At 36.6% G+C, this 23,495-nt stretch overlaps 1 protein-coding gene across 1 annotated transcript in view; it reads right to left on the bottom strand.

The window, feature by feature from the left end:
- The window catches only part of LOC136028229 (collagen alpha-1(II) chain-like), a gene marked incomplete in the record, with an annotated part of 194,538 nt that overhangs the window by 124,792 nt on the left and 46,251 nt on the right, over positions 1-23,495 (bottom strand). Inside the window, 3 exon segments of the mRNA XM_065705953.1 lie at positions 8,814-8,840; positions 13,619-13,773; positions 20,800-20,897. Of these exon segments, the coding sequence (XP_065562025.1) occupies positions 8,814-8,840; positions 13,619-13,773; positions 20,800-20,897 (280 nt within the window).

Below are 23,495 nucleotides of genomic sequence, written 5' to 3'. Positions count from 1 at the left end.
ATTACGTAGTATCTCGCGTGTGCGCCACCATTACGTAAAAGTCACATTTGCACCGTCATTAAGTAACATCCCACGTGTGTGCTCTCATGACGTAACAATCACGTGTGCTGTGCTCAGCTGCAAGCAAGGATCCCCCCAGGAGGCCCTACCTCTAACTAGTCACGCGAGATTGCGTCATTCCAAATAAGTTTAACAAACCCTATTGCGTAACAGCCAAAAGTAAACAAACCCTATAACATAATAACCAAAGTAAACAAACCCTATTATGCCACAAGCACCTGCATCCATATGGATAAGTAAAGTAACCGTATTGTGCAACATCCATAAGTATACAGACCCTATTACGTAAGACCAAAAGAAAACAACCCCTATTATGTAACAAGCATCTGCATTTCTTAGAAAAAAACTTTGGTAGAAAATCATTTTTTAAGAAAAAATTTTGGTGTGCGTGGGGAACCATTGTCTTGGTTTTCGTCACATCTAACTTACAGATCTATCGACACGGAAGTTACAGACAAAAGTTCCAATTGAATACGGAATACCCCAAGGCTCTATTCTTGGGCCAACCATCTTCCTCATCTATGTGAAGGATCTCTTCCGAATTTTCAACACCCAAATTAACAATGTTTGCTGTGGATTGTGTCACAAATCTTACTTTCAGACTACGCTGGTGTTCACATCTGATAGTCGAGAAGAATTGATAGCATTTGCAGATGCCACTATCTTAGGTGCTGTAGCTCCGGATGAATCATCCCCAATTCTAAAGCTTCAAGCAATGGCTGAGAAGATACTCTTTTGGTTTGACATAAATCAACTAGCTTTAAATGTAAAAAAGTCGTACCTTCCTGTTTTTTCTCGTAAAGGTGTGAGCTGCCCCACAATTACTGAGCTTCATAGACCAAGAGTCGCCCCCCGGATCGATATGTGCGATTCCTGGGAGTTCTTTGGGATGAAAATTTATTGTTTAAGTGGCATGTTTAAATAATAAGAGTGAAAATTTCCCGTGGACTTGGAATCATCCGAAAATTCAAGCATGTATTTCCTTTTCCTGTCCTCCGTCTTTTAAACTTCTCTCTCATTTACCCTTATATATGTTACTGTCCTTCTGTTTGGATGTCCACATTTCTGGTACTTGCTCCAATTCATCAATTTCATGAGAAAGCGGTAAGAATTCTCCAGTCGGTGACACACACTCCTGTTGCCCTCCTTAAGATTAAAGATATTTATGTTTTATCTCTATCTTCGTTGGCATATGAATACTTCCAGGGAGATCTCCCATGCGGTTTTGCGGGACTGCTCAAACCAGTAGGGAAGTAAATTTGTATATAGTTCGAAACTGGGAGGATGTGATGATTCCAGGTACTCTCTCGGTTTGTTCAGACTTCGGTATGGCCGTGATTGTGGGGCGTGCTTAGAACTTGGTTCCCGCTGAGATCCGGCAGTCACGAACACTTGGATCCTTTAAGAGACAGATGAAAAAGTTTCTTATTAAATGTTTCTTATGTTTTTTTTCCTTTTTTTGACGTTGGATCCTCGATGACGCAGAGACTTTTAATTTTATTGTCAATATTAATTTTTATTTTATTGTATTTATGTGTATTTTATTGTTGGGTGATGTGAGGGTCGCTGTTTGAGTGGGGACTGCTGGTGAGTTGAGTTTTGTTCCCCATAGATTTATATTGAGATTTTGTTTAGTACGTTTATGCCAAGTTTTACCATTCTTTATTTATCGTATGTCGTTTCCCAAATAACAGGCCATTGAGCCCTTTGGGATATTGTTTTTGTTATTGTTATTTAATGGAAATAAATAGAACTTGAACTTGAACTATTTCGTAACAGACACCTGCATCTTGAAGAAGCTTCTAAAAAAGTGTTGAGATCGGATTCGAAGTAGATTGGTGCCGTTTGAACTAATTGAGACATCGGTACTGTTGCAAAGTACTTGTTGAAGGTACTTCTTACTTCTAAAATTTTTCACCTTCCATTTTGTGTCCTCTGCGACTGACCTGCACACAAAGTGACGTGATCTGTAACTCCATAACTTCTCTCGTCAGTATTTTTCTATTTTACAATTATTTGACGTGAGTACAGGAAAAGAGAGGACCTCGTATCTTTTTAAAATAAGAAATTGTTCTTAGACTGTAGTAAGTACTTAAGAAATTCTTTTTTGTTCAACCTAAAGGTTATAAATGCCATTCTTGAAGCAGATGTCAGTTATGAACTGCTAATGTACGCTGTAAAAAAACAAAAAAGGGTGTTCCCAAGTTTTTATATCATTACAACCTTTTCTCATGGCTAAAAGAATGGATTTTTACCGGCCGATGCAAGCTGATGCTTCATTTTATTTGACCAATTACAGTCACCGAAATTGTTTTAAAACACATATATGATAGTGTTAGTCTGAAATTTTTAAAGTAGTTTTTTTTACCGTATTTTTTATTTAAATCTCACACATGTGACAAAAATGAATATGTATAATAAATTCTAGAGTCAAAACAATCTTTTAACAAATCATTCCCACAATGAGCGTAATATGATTTTAAGGATAAACCAAAATAGAACATTTCTTAAGTATTAACGAACTAGGGCACGGAAGCTAATGTAAAATCAGTTTATCTATAAATAAGTTAAAGTTGCCTGTCAATTGCTAGCTTTTAAATTAAAGGCATATGGAGTGCAAAAATATATAATAGCTTGGGTAGAAACCTTACTAATTAGAAGGACTCCGAGGGTGTTGATATACAACTGCGATGGAAATGCTGTCTATTCTGAACCGCTACCTGTCACAAGCGGCGTGCCACAGGTTACCATCATGGGGCCCAAATTATTAAGCATGTACATCAACGACGATACAATCAGCCTGAAGAATCCTTTGACGCTTTATGCTGATGACTGCAAGCTCCTAGGACTGACCCAAAATGATCTAAACCAGTCGACTATGTAAGAAAATCTGAATGAACTATCCAGATGGTCATTGGACTGGTTTCCGTAGTTCAATCTGTCAAAAATGAAGATTCCTACTTTTAGGACGCAACGATCCAAAGCGTTCATACTGCATAGGATATGCTCAGCTTGAGGCAGTGACTGAGGAGATGGACCTGGAGGTCACTGCAGACAATGAGTTTCAATTTCACTGCCACAAACAAGCCCAAATTTCAAAAGCGAACCGAGCCCTTGGGCTCAGAAAACGAACATTAACCACCAAAAAGCCATGTTTAATTATGAAACCACGTAAAGCAATGGTCCATCCTCACCTGGAATTTGGCATGAACCTAGCCTATCCCCTCTGTAAGATGGACGTGAAGGTACTTGAGTGTTCAAAGAAGGAAGACAAAGCTTATCTCTGCATTACAAGAAAATTCCTACGAGGAACGTCTCAATTCACTCAAAATCCCTACTTTAGTATACTGCAAGAAAAGATGAGATGTATTAACAACTCGTAAGTTGCCAGAAAAGGACCTCCCCATCCTTCTCAACCAACAAAAGAGGACACGCCAAGAAGCTGCAGGCCACCCATTGCATCAAGCGAGAGCGCGGACACTTCTTTTCAGTCCGTTCTGTCCCACTTTCGAACAGCCTATCTGAAATCACCTTCCAGACTCAAACCCTAGAAGCCTTTAAGAAAGGAGTCAATCCAGATCCAACGCTGAACAGAGGCTGAACTGGGATGTCATTTAATAACCTAAAAACACCACCAGTGAGATATTTTACAGGAGGCTCAACACCGCCTTGTCTCACTGGACATGCAATTTCAGGTAATTTAAGGTAATTGCCTGATGCACGAAGTACATGCATAGACTTCAAAACAAAATATTCAAATTTAAAATAATTAACACTTCATGTTTTCTGGTCAGGAAGGTCGCGTGGAAAGGGCAGAAGAACGAAACACCCTTGGTCCAAACCTCAAAGAGGTCCAGTCCGAGTTGTTTTTTAAGTAAAATTCACATGAAAAATTAAATGTTTCTTTTCCTTTTGTAATTGACAAGCGAAGTATTTATTATTCCAGAGTCCTTCCTGACTTCAGTTTTTTCGATGAATAGAAAATTGACAATCAAAAGGAGCCTGCAGTCAGAGAGTTCCCAAAAAATTACACTTGAGTATAAATTCAGGCCGAAAATGTAACTAAAGGAGAGGGACTGGAGAGAGTTACAAGCAGCTCTTCGTAACCAGTACCAATAGTCGCTACTATAAAACGTCATGTTAAATTGGATTGATACTGTCCTTATATCAAAAAGAAGGCAAGAGAAGATTGGGAAGAAAGTTGTCCCTTATTTCTTTTCGAAAAAGAAAACCGAATTAGCTGTCTTTCCCTAATTATGAGATTTTGACCTTGCAAGATTTAATTTCTTAATCATTTTGAAGTTGCTCTTAGTATCCTATAATAAACTTAGGTCAATTTACATAGCACACTTCCGTCCACCTGACTTGGGGGAGAAAGGGTAGCAAACAATTCTCATATTTTCTCCAATTCCAAATACGTTAACTGGAGACGGTGAATCTATGGCTCATCCTGAAGCTAAATAAACTCAAACAAATCGTGTTTCAAAGGCAGAGAGAATTTTTTTTTTAAGTGATACAACCATAGGATTGCTGTAGTTTCACCCCCTCCCTTCCTACGAAAACTTGTTGTTCCCAATCTTTCACAAAATATTTTTTAATGCTACCTCCTTGTACCCATCTAAAAAAAAACAAAAAAACAAATTCGGCTTCTTTTCAGTTCTTTTGAAAGGCTTAGTCATGATTGTCAAGTTAGTGCTTTTCCAGGGACGGGGATTGTGGCTAGCAATTTTGGAATGAATTGAATGGGACAATTCAATATTAAGTTTTTCTGATTTTTTGAATTATTCAAAATATTTTTTTAGAATATTTTGAGGCCTATTTTCCTGGATTTTAACCCACTAGTAAGCATGTGAGGATAGCCGAGGATCCAAAAATGTCATGGAGGCCCAAATATAGGGATTATTTCGTTGCTCCTTCATAAAATCCCTGGCTAAATTAGAAGAAAGACAATAATTAAATTTTCCAGAGAGCAAAATCGATTGCCAGAGTTTTTTCGTGCTAAATATATTTCCGCAATCTGCGAAAAAACCAAAAACATTTTCTTGACTAAATAAATTCCAGAATGACAGCGCATTAACCATTAATATTTTATTGGTGTCATGTGCAACTTTTACAGCCCGATGAAAGCCAGCACAACGCTCTTTCAGGAAATCGGTTCAAATATTTTGTTGATTAAGCTGTTAGGTTTCTCGAAGTTTTTTTTAAATCTTCAAATGATGATTCATAGAAAGTCAATTATTAGCTACAGTGTGACACTTTACAGCTTGTCATTTGGCAATCTCAAAACATTTCATTTAAATATGATAGAAAAAATTGTCATATAATGTGCCACTTTTTAGCAATGCTTTCTAGGTTTAGAAATTGCAAGCATCGATTTCTAGAATGTGTAATAGCTCTTCCAATGGTGCATGTACTTATCTTTGCCAATTCTTCCTTTAAAAAAAAAATATAACAGATAAAAACTGTTTGGTCATTTCGCGTCACTAGATCGAGTTTCTCGTTTATTTATAATTTTATTGGTTCTTTACTTTGACTAAACTTTTTTTCATATTAAAAAGTACATTTCCTGGCAATGCATATGTTTAATCTATCAGCAATAATATGAATAACAGCTGTGAAAACAAACTCTCTGCAATCCGTATAAAACATACTATGATGTTTTTCCGTCCGTTTGATTTATGTCTCGTATGATTACGTCCACAACCATAAAAAAAAAACTGATTTACAAATGCTGTAGCAAGAAACGCTATGTTGGAAAGCTTAGAACTGTAGGTGACGAAGAAAAAATTTTTTCTCAATCCTGCTTTGCTAATACATACAAGTGACAAATCTGTAAAATTATCTCCTCCGACAGTAGAAAAAAAGAGTTTTCTTTACGGATAGTCTATTTCTTAGGCCCCTTTCCTTGGTTTACATTTCCCTTCAAGGTAAAATTGAGTATATAGCCCTATATAAACCTTTTTTCCTAATCAAATCAGAGACAACGCTATAGCTTTGCCTATAGTAAAGGCCATGTGGATCCAATGTCTTATTATAATTTTTTTCCCAGGGGCACTTCGTATGGAAGGGGTCGTCACATAAGCTCTGGGGGGCTCATTTGATTGGAAATTGGAAGTTCTAGTGCTCTATTTAAGAGTCCAAAGGGATCGAAGGGCAGCTAGCCCCCGCCCCCTTTCACGCCCTTTTTCCTCAAAACCATCCAATAAGAACTTTGAGATAGCCATTTCTTTAAAAATAGTTCAAAGATCATACAACGAAAACTCAGGGGTCGACACGACCCCCCAGGACCAGAGGGAAGGCTTTGTAAGCTACGCCCTGGGGCATATATGGTTCTTGTGAAAGGAAACCCCCCAGAGAGCAGGGGCAAGTGTTTTAAGTTATGCCCCGGAGGGGACACAACCCCCCAGGGGCCACGGGTAAGCGTTGTAAGTTGTGCCCTGGGGACATGCATGGTTCTTATGGAAAGGATGCTCGTATAAACTTCAATGAGGGCTAATTTGATTGGAAACTGAAAGTTCTGGTCCACTTTTTAAGAGTCAAAGGAGATCCCCCCCCCTCTTCTACGCCCTTTTTCCTCAAAACCATCCGATAAGAACTTTGAGATAGCCATTTCTTTAAAAATAGTTCAAAAATCATATAACGAAAACTCAGGGGTCGACACGACCCCCCAGGACCAGAGCGAAGGCGTTGTAAGTTATGCCTTTCATATGGTTCTTATGAAAGGACCCCTCCCCGAGTCCGGGGGCAAGTGTTTTAAGTTATACCCCGGAGTCGTGTAAGGTTTTTATGTAAGGTGTGGTCGTATGAACTTCGAAGGGGGCTCATTTGATTTGAATTTTAAAGTTCTAGTTGCCTTTTCATGAGTCAAAAGTTAACAATGGCATATACCCCCCCTGACACAAACACACCCTTTCCCCAAATGCATCCAATGAAAAAATGGAGATGGTGAGTTTGTTTGAAATAATCCAACGATAAGATAAAAAAATCGTTGTCAACATACCCCTCCCCCCCGAGCCACGAGAAGGGTTTTAGCTTATGCCGCTGGGCACATAAGCTTTTTATAGAAGAGGCAGTCATATAGCTTTTGGAGGGGATTCAAATGATCAGAAATTGGAAGGGGTGATTGTATCAACGCAGTGGTCCTAGAATATTGCAAGAGGACTCATTCAAATGGAAATTAAAAGTTCTAGTGTAGTTTTAAGTTTACCTAAAGAAAGGCTAGGTTAAGCCATCTCTCATGGTCTAGAACTAATCACAACTCAAGTTTTGTTCCTCAGGAGACATCCTATTGGAGCCCGCAGTTTAGCTTGACAACCATCCAGGCTTTTCAGATTCAGATTCATTTATTCAAAAATTCATATTCATCAAAATCTTCAACTTGCCCAAATAGAGAGACAAGCTTGACTACTGGGCAAGACATGCCCAGTAGTGCCAGACAAGACTGGGCAAGATTGACTGGGCAATAAACAAAATTTAACAATCCTCATTGATACAGAACAAACAAAAAATGAACCACTATTTCATCAATAAAATAAAAAAAAACAGTATCTTTAATGAGAGTATTTAAGGTGGAGTAAGTGGAGTGAGGCCAAAATAAAATAAAAAATAAAAAAAATTTACCAACCGTTCTTGCAAGCAGATTCCATTATGTAACTTTTTAATCGTCTCTTGAAAGATCCTTTTGGTAATTCAACAAATTTATTTAATGAATATTTGTTGGCTATTGATGGGATCATATACCGGAGGTTGAAACGGGATCTTTTATTTTTCACCAGAGGTAGTTTGTACCTCTTTGAGGTATAAACCTCAAATATCCAAAAGTCTTTTGACTTTTCTCTATTTCAAAAGTCCTCTCTATTTCAAAAGTCTTTGAAATAGACTTTGCTTCAAAAAGCTGAATTTAGAAGGCTCAGTACAAACAAGAGAAAAAAAAAGGAGCAAACACAGATTATAGTGATCACGGCAACAGAAAGAAACCAAAATCAGTTCCCTTACACGTCTGTTGTCGCCGGACAAGCTAAAAATATTTAACTTGGAAGAGACAGCCGTGTGGTTTTCTGTTCCGTTTCCCCCTTAACATTAGTTTGCAGAGCATTGAATATTTGTTAAAATTTGAACGTGATTCTCCATTTTTAATATATTCCAAGTTTCCCGACGAAAACTTACTGTGGCGCACAGAGACTACAGGAAGCTTATAAGACAAGAAAATGGTGTGATTTCACCCCCTATAAAAGTATCACGAACGCCGTCTAGGGACTTCCAGTTTACCGTAATACTGTTTAACCTTATTTAAAGGAGGATCACTGCTAGTATTCTCATTATGTTATAAATATTGCTAGATATTCTATTGATGGTTCCGCAACTAGTTATTTGTCGCAGTGGGGAGAGGGGATCCGCAAGCAAGATATAGCCATAGGTTAATGTCTGTACAGATATATCAGCATGAAATTTGGCTGAACCAAACTAACATTGTGAAACAGAGAGCGGGCAGAATATTTTGGGTGTCAGCAGATCCCCAAATTGGCAATATTCTTAAAGCCAATCAAAGGGCTGTTTCTTCTTTTAGCCAGATGTTACTAGACATAAAATTTTTCTTGAAAACATAGGAACTGCCAAATCTGTATTTCAATTAACCTATGTTATAGCAATAGCTAAGCAAAGCTGTGGATAAGGTTTAGTAAGGGAAGATTTTAATAAGGGAACAGTGTGGAGATAAAGTTAAGTCAGGGAACAGTTTCACACGCAAAACTTACCTCATTTTCGTATAAGACGAATGGATACTAAAAAACAAAATATTTTGTTACAATAAAAAAAGTACCAAAATAAATAAAGACTTGTACAATTGCCATATTGCTGAGTTTTATGCGAATCTATAGGGCGAAAAATATGTGTGGCTGTTTTGAAATCCTCTCTACTGTTTAGGATGTCCTTAATGTCCTTGTGTATTACTGCGATACCACAGGCTTAAAACTTTTTTTAGAGGGGAATATTGCCCATTGAGCCTGGGGAGGGCGGTTAAAACATGATCTTTGGGTGTCACTTCATGTAGGCATCGAGGTATCGCAAAAATTCAACTGCTAAGCCTTTGTAAGCTATTGCTGAGTAGTTGAATACCTGGTTTAGTTCGATACAGTTAAAAGTTGATAATAAAATGTCACATTCAAAAGTTATAAGCTGTTGAAGCCTTTTTTTTTTCTTTTTTTTTTTTTTTTGATGGATAAATGATGCAATACTAACATGGTTTCGTTTCAAACGTATTTAAAAGGAGGGATACAAAAAAGAAATAATACAAAAAAGAAATATTTCATATGAAATAATTTTCATATGATATATGAAAATCACGCCAGTATATTGAGTATGTTCAAGAACCATATACCAGAGGTTTCAAGCTTTTATATGCAACACACAAAATTTTGAATTTTTTCCGAGAAGGTTGAGGACGAATGAGAATTTATTTGTTTTTTTTTGTTTTTTTTTTGCGGCCGATCGAATCGAATTAGTGGTCTTGGAATATTTTGAAACGTCCTATTACTCTATTTTTAAGAGCTTCAAGTACTTGAAAGCCAGTTAGGTTCTCTTTCCCGTGCTATTCTTTACCCTTAGGCCCCATCGTGGCCAAACATGGCGTTGCCTCAAAATGTCATGGGAACCATTTTAGGTTGCAGCAATTAATACAACCACGATTTTAGTGTGTTCAAATGCACTATAAGTGACAAGGGAAGTTGAAAAAGATAAGAAATACTTTGCTGAAAAAAATCTGCTTATCAAGTTTCCCCACTACAATAAAATCATTTCCTCCAGCGAGTTTGAAATTAGACAATCGATCGTGCATCTATGGTTGATAAGTTGAGACTGAACCAATACTTAATTTCATATGAAGGCAAACCTTTTTCCCTTCAGCCTATTCGGAAACATCTAAGAACTTTTCCTGAGTGTTTATCAAGAAGCAACAAAAACTTGTCTGTTTTATTTAAGAGATTATTCATTAATCTTTTTATCAGATACAAATATGTAAGCACTTTGGCTTGTCGTATAAAATCACGTCAACATAATTTTGCAAAACTGTTTATTAATTCCTATTGCTAGTAAACAGGTGATCCATGACTAAAATAAGTGACTAAAATAAATTAAGTAAAACCAAATACAATCTTCCAAAATAAATAATTGATGATTTTCATAGGCGCCATGATAAAAACCAGTGCCAACAAGGTATATTTTAACCAGCAATTGTAACTGCATATCTCATCTGTATCGACTTTCTATCAACATACAAAAACATGTAGCCAAAGGAGCAGTTTGTTTTTTCACAATGTATTTGTACAGTTGTAACTGATTAAATTGCTGTGACTATGCATATTTTGTAAGATGTCTGTAAAATTAATTAAACCTTTAAAATCAAGAGTCCATCTTCCACTAATACGCTTTCAATTCATCTTATCCAACCCCCAATGGCACTTCCTGGCTGAAGGGCCACGAAACAGAGATCAGCACCGCGAGTTTGGACCTTAAGGGTCTAGTGCCGTCAAACTTACTTACTTACTTTTTAATCAAACAGTTCGTGGTAACGAACTGTAGTAAGGAGCGACCCGGCTCAATAGTAACCAAAACTCTAAAAAATTGAATTTTGATATCAATAGCTACATCAAAAGAATCGCATTTTCATGCTGATTTTAAATATATAAATTTCATCAAGTTTAGTCTTACCCATCAAAAGTGATGAGCCTGAGAAAATTAGCCTTATTAAGGAAAATAGGGGAAAACACCCCCTAAAAGTCGTAGGATCTTAACGAAAATGACACCATCAGATTCAGCGTATCAGAGAACCCTACTGTAGAAGTTTCAAGCTCCTATCTACAAAAATGTGGAATTTTGTATTTTTTGCCAGAAGACAAATCACGGGTGCGTGTTTATTTGTTTGTTTTTTTTCCCAGGGGTCATCGTATCGACCAAGTGGTCCTAGAATGTCGCAAGAGGGCTCATTCTAACGGAAATGAAAAGTTCTAGTGCCCTATTTAAGTAACCAAAAAAATTGGAGGGCATCTAGGCCCCCTCACACGCTCATTTTTTTCCCAAAGTCAACGGATCAGAATTTTGAGATAGCCATTTTGTTCAGCATAGTCGAAAACCATAATAAATATGTCTTTGGGGTGACCTACTCCCCCACAATCCCTGGGGGAGGAGCTGCAAGTTACAAACTTTGACCAGTGTTTACATATAGTAATGGTTATTGGGAAGTGTACAGACGTTTTCAGGGGGTTTTATTTTGTTTGGGGGTGGGGCAGAGGAGGGGGGGCTATGTTGGAGGATCTTTCCTTGGAGGAATCTGTCATGGGGGAAGAAAAATTCAATGACAAGAGCGCAGGATTCCCTAGCATTACTATAAGAAAACAATGAAAAATAAACATGAAAACGTTTTTTCAAATGAAAGGAAGAAGTAGCATTGAAACTTAAAACGAACACAGATTATTACGCATATGAGGGGTTCTAAAAATACTTTAGCATAAAGAGCGAGGTATTTAGGAGGAGATAAATACCTTGCTCTTTATGCTAGAGTATTTTTAGTAATTTCAACTATTTATTCTACGGCCTTTCTGATTCAGGGGTCATTCCTAAAGAATTGGGACAAAACTTACGATTTAGTGTAAAGAGCGAGGTAATAACGAGGGTACAAACCACCTCGTATACATAATAAAAATATAAGGTTATGAAAGTTTGTTACGTAAGTTAATTCTTAAGTTACGTATATTTTTTACTAATAAAAACGTTCGTTAAAAATTAAAAGTCCTAGTTGCCTTTTTAAGTAACCGAAAAATTCGAGGGCAACTAGGCCTCCTTCTCCACCCCTTATTTCTCAAAATCGTATGATCAAAACTAAGAGAAAGCCATTTAGCCAAAAAAAATTAATATACAAATTTCATTTTAATAATTTATGTGCGGAGAGCCAAAACCAAACATGCATTAATTCAAAAACGTTCAGAAATTAAATAAAAAAAAAACTAATTTTTTTAGCTGAAAGTAAGGAGCGACATTAAAACTTAAAACGAACAGAAATTACTCCGTATATGAAATGCGTTGTCCCCTCCGCAATCCCTCGCTCTTTACGCTAAAGTTTGACTCTTTGCCACAATTCTACTTTTTAAAACAATTAAAAGCTTTAGCGTAAAGAGCGAGGGATTGCGGAGGGGACAACTCATTTCATATACGGAGTAATTTCTGTTCGTTTTAAGTTTTAATGTCGCTCCTTACTTTCAGCTAAAAAAATTAGTTTTTTTTTTTATTTAATCATCTTAAAGGGTGTTTAGCCTAAACAGGTCCGCTTCTAGCAGTTGATGTACGTGTTTATCTAACGTAAGTAAAACCTTTATTAAGTAAAAGACGTATCATATCCTTACATGAGCTCGGAAAAATGGGCTGTATCTTTCGCTAAACATAAGAAAAGTTTTCCAAACAAATTAAAAAAGTAACAAGATAAGTGAGAATTAAATGATGGAATTCGATTTTCTTTTATTATCCCTGGAAATGTGTTTTAATGTAATCACTATGCTTCCTATGCAAGAATTTGAGCACAGCGTTTGAACATATATACACTATGGTAACAAACGTTCATAGGTTTAGTTTGATACTCTTATATATAGTTTATTTTTCATTCATAAGGTTTGCTTGAGACTTTAATTGAGACATTTTACTCTCAAACACTTTAGACACTGAAAAAAACTAAATACCTTTGCTCAAAATTGAATATTCTCAAGGACATGAAGACCCCTAGGACAAAATTCTGATCGCTTAATAAATTAAGGAATGGTCTAAAAAACGCAAAAAAAAGAATTGATCTCGCCACTAGCTTGTAATGGGATTTACTAGCTCCTATTTTCTATCTATATTCAGGCAAAAACTTCAAAAAGAGGGAGCAGCAAATGCAAAGACCAATGACTATCGAACTGGGAGTGAAGGCTGCCAGAATACCTTATCCCTCCCTTCACTTTCGGACTGTATTTATTTAGTTGTTAAGATGGCCTTACCAAAATGGCGACCCTGATTAAGCAAGTTCAGTTAGGAGAGTTTTGTGGCTAGGCACCCAGTAAGTCAACTTGGATCACCTTAGTCAAATACTTATATTTGTACTGCGCAGGGTTGCTAACTACCGGCGTCTACAAAGAGTGCAAATCAAGGCCAAAACCGAGTAAATTTCGTCTAAAAACAGTGCAAGTAAAATAAAAATGTACACCCATCTTCTCTTCCGCATCCGCTCTCAGGTAAGAAAGAGTGCATTTCACACGAAAGGCGTACAAGTTGACAACCCTGGTACTGCACACACAGGAAAGTATATCAGAGGGTAAATTATCCATAAAGAATATTCAATTATTCGCCAAGCTAATTTCTGATAATAAATAAGTTGGAATAAAAAAAGGGGATATTTGAACCTAAATACAATTGCCACACTCATCAACTCAAGCAATAAATAGATCTTCATCCTTTTGATGTGCAACTGCAGATTTTCCACTGTGAAGACAATGGCGGATTGAAAGTTTTAAAACAAAATTTCGTGAACATAACTCACCGGAACGTGACTAGTATCTGGTGGGCCAGGTCGGAGTGGCCTACCTGTAGCACCATTAATAGGTCGAGCCGCATTTGCTTGTCTTCCACGGAGTCTTTGTTCTAAGCGTCGTATCCGCTGCTCTAGTTGCTGGAGTGTCGTACAGTTAAAACACTCTAAAAAACAAGTAATTATAAAAGGATCAACTAGGTCTACGATGCAAATAAAGCAGAGGCTTCTAAGATTTGCAAGGCATAATATTATGCACTAGAAAAGCTTGGTATTATATAATCCATGAGAATTTCACCTATGGTTTTAGGATAATTTCCTTTTCCCACCTGTTTAGACTATTTAGTAGGCCTACACTTAAAAAAGGAAAACAACTGGAGAATTTATAAATTTGTAACCTTTTCACGACTATCTTGATGAAAAAACATCCGAATTTACAGGAAAAAAAATGCTAAAGCAGTAGTATTGCACTGCAGACAAATTAATCCTATTATAAAATTATTAATTATTTCTGAAATTAACTGAAAAATTATTTCTGAGAATAATTGAAAAATTATTTCTGCAATTATAATTTTTCAAATTATAAGAAAAATTATTTCTGCAGATGTTGTAATAAAAAAAAATGTGTGATCAATCACCCAAATTTTGTGTTTTCCTCAACAACGGGTGTTCGGTGAAGAAGGGAGAGGGTGGAGGATGAAACTGGGCACCCTTATTCCAAAAAAGTTGCTAAAAAATTTAACATTAACTAGGAGAGTTTAGAATTGCAGAATATAAATGGCAGGGTTTCACACTTTGCGATGTGGCAGACAAAATTTCAGGGAGGAAAGTTAAAAGGCAGGTAGGAATATTATCAAAAAAAAATTTAAGCTTGTTAGAACACTGCAGAGTTGTCTGTGAGGCGTGCGCAGCTTTGTCGACCACTGGTGGTTTGATCCTTTTGTGAGTTGTAATCAGTACTAATAGAAGTAGTTGCAAAGTATTCAAGGGCATTGGAAATAATTTTGTAGGAACGCAAATGCAACTGTATCAATGAAAAATACCATTTGAACTCAAATATTTTCTGATTATAGGTGTGGAAACTACACCGGTGACTATTTTTAACAGTAGGAGAAAATCTTTTACTCATTTTTTTATCTTGCCCTAATTACTGACTTCTTTTACGTTGATATTCATCTGTCAAGTTTAAATTGATGTTCTTACGTATTTTGTATATAAACGGAAGATTTAAATTATTTGTCAGGAAATAATTTGGTTTCTAATCTTTTCTAATTCATAGTTCGCTACGAATGTGTTGCACTCTAACTATTTTGGGCAACTCATTTTTATGACATGATTCAAAAACGGTTGTTTGAAAATTATACTATTGAAAAAATGGCATATTATCTTTAACGGGTAAGGTCCACGGTTTTTAGGCGAGTTGTAAAGTTGTTATCAAGTGGCTTTCATAAGTTTTTATGTGAATTACAGAATTATGAATCCAATTGAATCAGATTTCTATTTGAATTTTAAATCCAAAGTATCCATTAAGCAATCTTCAGGCTAGTTTTTTCCCCAAAAAGGATAAATCATGTTACCATTACATATAAGGAGGTCTTGATATTTCCAATCTTAAACGAGTTAGCTCCTATTTATAGAAGGAAAGAAAAAAACTTCAATATTACAGCACTAGCGTCTAATTTTCATCAAGCTTTCATGGAAAATATGAGTTTCATATAAGGAGAGAATAGAGTAAGAATTTTAAATAGATATATATATATATATATATTTATATATATATATATATATATATATTCTGTAATTGAATAATACAATATACACAGAACACTGGATTGGATTAGTAAAGAAGAATCGAGAATCCTCGCAAGGACAAACCATGCTGTTATGGGACATTGAGTGTGATACTTAGTACGTAGAAACTGTTTTTATTATTTAATTCAAACTTTTCAAGGCTAAATGGTCCTCAAACCCTTCCTACTACAGAAGAATGGATTAGTTGCCGGAATGGTTCTTCCAGCTGCGTCTGAAAATTTGTATTGCGACAGTGGTGTATCCTGGGATGGTTATGGGAGCACGTGGTTATGGGATGGTGTGGGAGCAGTGTGGAGGCAAAAAATACAAATGGAGGCAAACAAAATACCAATGGAGGAGGCCAAGTTCTTTTGGTCCCCCATCCAAACATAATTTCGTATCCAGCCCTGCGTTAAGACCCGTAACTGATTAAACCTTGATCTGAGAAGATTCAAACCGTTTTCCATAATCACTTTTTCATAATATTTCTGAGCGGTAATGAATACCATTTTCTATTATCGCTTGTGATTAGTTTCGGTTGTGAGATTTGTACTTTGTTTGAAATTTCTGAGCGAATTGCTTAGGACTATTGTCAAAAGTTTGGACAAAATAAACCTTTATGCCGATCAGCAAATTTCTATAGATTTTTTTTTTCCAAGTTTTTGAATGCTCTGGTGATAAATACCTGTGCAGCAATGGTTTCAATTGAAACCATTGCTTTCCTTTCCTTAGTAACAACTGAGACTTGCTAAATTTCCTAGAAAATGTCAACAAAAAATGAAAATGACCAATATTAATTTTGTGAGAGTACCCTTTTGTGACGCATCTCGATAAATTCGCAGTTTTAAATAATCGCTTTTGCGAGGTGACACGCTCAAACGAGTCAGAGTAAGAAATTCTCTAAAAATAAAAGCATTACTTCAGTTCATGCGCACGTTCAATTTAAGGTTCTTGGCAGGCACTTTAGCTACGATTTACCATTTAGTCAAATTACTATTTAATTCCTATTTGCGATTCGGATACCACATTCATGTCACTTCATATTAAGCAAGAGCTAAAAGCTCATATGGCACTTGTGACGAGATCGGAAGAGCCAAGAGCTCATATGGTATGAGCCCTGGCAAAATTCTAAGAATCATTAGATTGCTTTAAAAGGAAAATCGGTGGCTTAACGCCCGTCGGGATTTAAAATGAGAGCTCTGAGTCACGAGGACCTTCTAAATATCAAAATTCATTAAGATCCGATCACCCGCTCGTAAGTTAAAAATACCTCAAATTTTCTAATTTTTCCTCTCCCTTCAGCCCCCCAGATGGTCGAGTCACGACTTTATCAAGTCAATTTGTGCAGCTCCCTGACACGCCTATCAATTTTCATCGTCCTAGCACGTCCAGAAGCACCAAACTCGCCAAAGCACTGAACCCCACCCCCTAACTTCCCCAAAGTGAGCGGATCCAGTCCGGTTACGTCAATCACGTATGTAGGGCATTTATAAGCGTTTTCCAAGATTTCCCGTTTCCCCCTCCAACTCCCTCCAATGTCAAAAGATCTGGTCGGGATTTGAAATGAGAGCTCTGAGACATGGGTTCCTTCTAAATATCAAACTTCATTAAGATCCGGTCACCCGTTCTTAAGTTAAAACACCTCAATTTTTTTAATTATTCAAAATTAATAATCCCCGGCTCCCCTAAATAGAACGGATCCGTTCCAATTATGTCAATCACGTATCTATAACTTGTGCTTATTCTTCCCATCAAGGTTCATCCTGATTTCTCCCTCCAGCTCCCCCAAATGTCTCCGGATCTTGTCGATATTTAAAATGAGAATTCTAAAGCACAAGATCTTTCTAAAGATCAAATTTCATTAAGATCTGATCACCCGTTTGTAAGTTACAAATACCTCATTTTTTCAAATTTTTCCCAATTACTCCCCCCCCCCAACTCCACCAAAGATAGCGGATGCGGTTCGGTTATTTCCGTCACATATCTTGGACTTGTGCTTATTCTTCCCACCAAGTTTCATCCTGATCTCTCCGCTTTAAGCGTTTTCCAAGATTTCCCGAACCCTCCCCCCCCCAATGACACTGGATCCGGTCGGGATTTAAAATAAGAGATCCGAGTTACGAGGTCCTTCTAAATATGAAATTTCATTAAGATCCGAACACTCCTTCGTAAGTTAAAAATACCTCATTTTTTCTATTTTTTTAGAATTAACCCTCCCCCCACCCAAATCCCCCACAGAGAGCGGATCCGTTTCAGTTATGTCAATCACGTATCTAGGACTTGTGCTTATTTTTCCCACCAAGTTTCATCCCGATCCCTCCGCTCTAAGGGTTTTCCAAGATTTTAGGTCCCCCAACTCCCCCCAAAGTCACCGGATCCGGTTGAGATTTAAAATAAGAGCTCTGAGACACGATATTCTACCAAACATCAAATTTCATTAAGATCTGATCACTCCTTCGTAAGTTAAAAAACCTCAGTTTTTCTAATTTTCCAGCATTAACCCCCCCCCCTCCAACAACTCCCCCAAAGAGAGCGGATCTGTTCCGATTATGTCAATCACTTATCTAGGACTTGTGATTATTTTTCCCACCAAGTTTCATCCCGATCCCTCCGCTCTAAGCGTTTTCCAAGATTTTAGGCCCCCCTCCACCCAACTCCCTGCAATATCATCTGATCCGGTTGCTATTTAAAATAAGAGCTCTGGGACACGATATCCTTCCAAACATCAAATTTCATTATGATCCGATCACACATTCGTAAGTTAAAAATACCTCATTTTTAGAATTTTTTCTGATTTAACCGTCCCCCTACTCCCCCTCTCCCCAAATGGTCGAATCGGAGAAACTACAATTTTTAATTTAATCTGGTCTAGTTCCTGATACGCCTGCCAAATTTCATCGTCCTAGCTTACCTGGAAGTGCCTAAAGTAGCAAAACCGGGACAGACAGACAGACAGACCGACAGACCGACAGAACTTGTTGTCGCTATATGTCACTTGGTAGATACCAAGTGCCATAAAAATACCTACTGGAGATCTAAAAACATACAAAGCGTCGGGGTTCCTCATACAGGGGCACGGGCCAGACACTTAGATCCCAAGTTTCATTCTTTTTTTTATTTTTACTTAGTATTGGGCCAAATAATACAAAAAGGGCGCCAGGATTTAATGTTTTTGAAACTATGCGTAGGGACTCCGGTGAAAATAAGTCCAAGGAAGAGCTGAAGAAATTATCATACTAATGGATAGATAATACCCAGAAGGGGGATCTATAATGCGTTGGAGCAACATAATATGCAAGGCTATCAATGTTTTGTCGGGTCCTTTGAATTTTGCAGCCCGATGTCAGAAATTATTAACAATGAAATATTTCTTGGTTCAGTAACGGACGCTGTCTTAAATGACAGCGCCCCCACAGAATGGCAAAATTTTTCATCTGCCAATATGAATTGTCTTGTTAATAACTAATCAATCTAGTAATTAGTTAATCATTAATTTTCAGCGTTGAAAGCGATTGTTTAGCGTTTTACAATGGGCACCTGAAGCCTGAACCTAAGTGGCCGCTTCTCATAAGATAGTCAGTCGTTTTCATTAGAGGTGTTATCGATTTTATGCATAGTTGAAGTAATTCTATCCTATTTTGTTTCACGGCTGGGGAATCGATCTTAAACTTTCAGGATTTTCTTTAGGGTTGGTTATTCTATATCTGAGCTCCCATACGTTTTAAGAACACAAAGCTTTGGCGAGTTTTCCTTGTCCGATTGGCAGGTTGACTGAACTGTTATTTGACTAATCATTCCAAATATACCATATTCATTATCCTTTGCTTAAAATACAGCAGTCTTATAAACAGGAAAGTTTGCCATTATTGGAAGAAAAATCAACACCAACAAAAGGTAAAATTATGTGTATCCTCCCATCCTTCTACATATTTTTTTGTATTTGTAGATGTATTTTATTATTTTCTTTTATTGCTTTGCATTGTATAAATTTTACCAAAATAGTATAAAAGACATGTTAGTTGCAATTGATAAAGCGGAAGTTTGATAACAGTAGATATGTTACGGTGAAAGACCGAAATCTGGTAAATGTCGACCTTCAGCGGTGAATGTCCGAAATTCCCTTTTCTCTGCTTGGATTCAATTAGCTTTACAAGTTAGCTTTGTCAGTCTATGCATTTTTCTTGATGTCATGACGTCCAAATGGACCTTAAATTAAAAGTAGTGCCTTTGTAAAATTATGTTATTTTTTAAAAGTTTAACTAGAAGTTTAAGCAAAAGTTTAACTTTTGCCTCGGCTTGTCTTTTGTCAGTATGAAAGAAATGTCGTTGAACCTTTGTTTCTTTTAATTGTTAAGGTGGCGGGAAAAAAACTTCTTCTTTTGTCTCGGCTTGTCATCAGCTTTTGTCATCATGAAAGACAAATCGCCGAGCCTTTGTCTCTTTTATTTGTTCAGGTGGTGGGACAAAACTTCTTTATTTGCCTCAGCTTGTCTTTTGTCATTACTATAAACATATCACCGAACCTACGTTTCTTTTAATTATTCAGGTGGTGGGAAAGAAACTTCTTTTTCTTCCAACGATTTATATAGTCCAGGTTTTTGGTTTTCAAAGGTCTGGTAGGCATTGACGACCTTATCCATGTCTTAAACCAAAACCTAACAATCATCGCTATCATTTTCAATTTATTCAGTTCGTTTTACTTCAGCTTGTCTTTCGTCATTATGAAATACATGCCGCCGAAGCTTTGTTTTCTATAAACAAAAGTACGGTAGGCATTGATGACCTTAACCATATCAAAATCCCAAATCCAACCATCATCACCATCATTTTCAATTTTGACAAGTTTTGATTCTCGTTCTCCGGTTCGAGTTTTATTGACTGGCTCATGTTTGGTATCGCATGTCTTCTAACCACATGTATCTTTGCTTTTCATTTTTGACTTGCTTGCACACCATCGTTTTTCTTCTAACGGCGTGCGTCTTTTCTCTTCATTTTCATTTTTTACTCGCTCACTTGTTCGGTTTCGTATGTCTTCTATGATGTACTAACATACTACATGACGCCATTTGCAAAAACCAGAATTTAGGCTCTTAGCGAATTTTCTCAGACTTCATACCTATCAAGATCTTTTTTTTTAATACGAGAATATCCCAAGATACCAATTTGCCCGAAAAAATATGTAGTCTTTTTCGAGAATAAGTATACATTATTGCTTAATTATAAAGATAGTATAATAAATTAAAGAGCAATACATTTTTGACTGAAAGACAGAATTTGCCTTTTATTTACATAGACTAATATAGTAATATCCTAATATAGTATGTAAGTTGTTGCCAGCAAGAAATGAGAGAAATAATGAGAAAGGCATGTAAACTCTTTCACAGAAACAAAAATTAACTTACCCATATCACAGTTAGCACCTAAGAATCCAGGACAACATTTATATTGTATGTCTGATACTGTTTTGTAAGCCGTTACGTATTTTGTTCTTTCAGCAATCCTAAAAAAACATATTAATTAAGGTCAATGTATTCAAATATTAAAATAATGGCAAACGCATGGAAAATTTATGACGAATTTTTTTTCGCTAAGTCAAAAATTGATGACAGTTTTCAGCGCTTAGTTTAAACAATGTAAGTTGCATTCTGCTGTCTATAGTATCACAATTGCAATTGTTCCGTAGTTTAAAGCGTAGATGCATAGGCGGGATCATATCAGGATTTCTTTATGGGGGAATGGGCTTAAAAAAGGTCTTTTCGTTGGGGAAGGTGTACAAAATATACTTTAACACATCAACAATTTGTTTATGTTCAATTCTATTGCTTTTTTACGGCCTGACAAACATTTCGGAGGGGGGGGGGCTTGTCTTCTCTTGATGAAAAGAGAGAAATTTCGTCAGAGAAGACAGTGAATTCTGATCATGAGGAAGGTAAACATTCACCAGTACAAGATTACTAATTCTAATACCAGTACAAGATTACTAATTCTAATAGCCAAAAAGTGATACAACACAGCCGAGTGATACAACACAGGAGTGAGGGACAAGGATCGTTTAACTAGGAAAGCAAGACCACCCGAGGGTCTCTCTCTGGTTTTACGAGCCTTTGCTGTATAAACAATGTCATCATCACATCTGGAGGGCGAATTGATACTGACTTTTCATAGAAGATGCTCTTGGAGAAACAGGACATCAAAATTGTTTAATTTTTGGATAGTTGAATAATATATGTCCTTTGTGCCATTGATGTTGAATGAACATATTGTGAAGTCGATATTTGCAGTTATTTCTTTACCTTTTGGCTCTTTTTGAGAACATTCTGAATAACACGACACTTAAGACTGAAAGCAAAATGAGCATCCCCACAGTTAGTATACTTCGGGATGCCTCGGCATGGAGTGTCTTTTGTAGACACATGGGAACCAGCAAATCTAGGACATTTTATAGCTTGGTAGCATTTTGCTGCTAAGTGATGTGGTGATTGACACTTGGGGCAGCAACGAGGAGGCCATATATATTCAAAACTCGGAGTATTTCATATCCCATTTTTAAGCCCAACCGGCAAGCATTAAAGAGCTAAATAGCATCTTAGAAAGACACTTCTGCTGAGGTCGAGTTGCCAATTCTATTTGCATCAACAACACCATCGCAAAAAAATTCTTTTTTTCTATTACATTCAAACGCCCTTGCATAATACATTTATAGCTCAAGTGTGAATAATATTCTCTTTTTTTCCTGTATTATAGCAAGAATAAAAATGAAAAATGTTTACTTCGGACTCTGATATTCACTAATTCAAATTTGTTACCCTATTTTTGGCTAAACCCTTAGTAATGGGGTTATTTCTGAAGGCTAAATAATTTTAAAACACATATGTCCTTTTTATAAAAACTAATTCCATAAGTTGCATTTTTTCACTTTCTGAAAAAACTAAGATTATGTTTCTTTTTACAGAAAATTAAGAGCTTCCTTCCCAAAAGGGGACGAACCAAGCTCCTAACCACCATGACAAGAATACCGCCCCTTCTACTCTCCGCAAGCAAGATAGTGAAATCAGCGGAACTTCAAGACCTTTGTCCCATGCCATTGAAGCTGCATACTATCAAGCTACGGGCCTTCGAGAGATATGCCAAATGCAAAGATGGAGCTGTCAAACTTAATGTATGTCTAAATTCTATGATATTCTTTAAAGAAGTTTATTTACTGGCGCGATAAAAAAAACATACCGCTTTTTCAAGCTAATGTATGTTCTTGTTCAGACTAAAAAAAGGGAGAAATAGCTAGTATGTAGGGGTCTTTTTCGCCACCTCTGAGAGGGGGTTTGATACCATTGCCAATCCTAAAAATAATCCATTATTTTCAGCTTAATAAAAGCTCTGAAGGATTTTTCGCTATGATTTAACGCTACAAACTAAATTTTCATACGAGATAAACTTCTCTGGCTATTGGAATATTGGTGGTATTATCCATCTTTAAAAAGAACCGAAGTCCTTTTGGGCTAATAAAGGGGTACCCTCTCAATAGTTTTTAGGGAAGACCCCAGGGAAATAGCTAAAAATAAGACCTTCCTTTTGGGTTAATAAAAGAGGGAATAACTAGGATTTTTTGGTTCTAAAAATAATGTATTCTAGTGTTGAAATACTTTACATTCTACTGTTCCTTCTAAGAAGGGAGATTTAAGGGCATTACCCAATAAGTTTTTTTTCAAAACAATGAAAATAAAACATTCTTTTCGTGATTAATAAAGGGAAAAGAACTAGACTCTTGGAAATCCTAAAAAAACTAAAATAATACTTTCTTTTTCAGCTTAATTATGATCCCTGGCCAATTAGATCTGAAGGATTTGAGGAACCTAGTCCTTAGTTTAACATTCTTCTTTTTTCAGAATAATGACCTTCTTCTTTTCACAGCTTAAAAGAATAAGTGATTCAAGAGAGTAAGAATTTTTATTCTTTTTCCAGGCCACCGACGATGATATCGAGCCTTTAATTGACAATCTGCTCACTGACCTCCTTGGAGCAACACCAATGCACAAAACCTTCCTCTCAGTAAGTTTTAAGATTCTTTTGAACAATATAATACCTATAATGTAGAGAGGGC

The sequence above is a fragment of the Artemia franciscana genome, chromosome 6 (assembly GCF_032884065.1).
Source record: "Artemia franciscana chromosome 6, ASM3288406v1, whole genome shotgun sequence".
In the NCBI taxonomy this organism is placed as follows: Eukaryota; Metazoa; Arthropoda; class Branchiopoda; order Anostraca; family Artemiidae; genus Artemia; species Artemia franciscana.
Note: the sequence above shows the minus strand (reverse complement) of the source record. Positions and strands in the feature narration are given on the sequence as shown.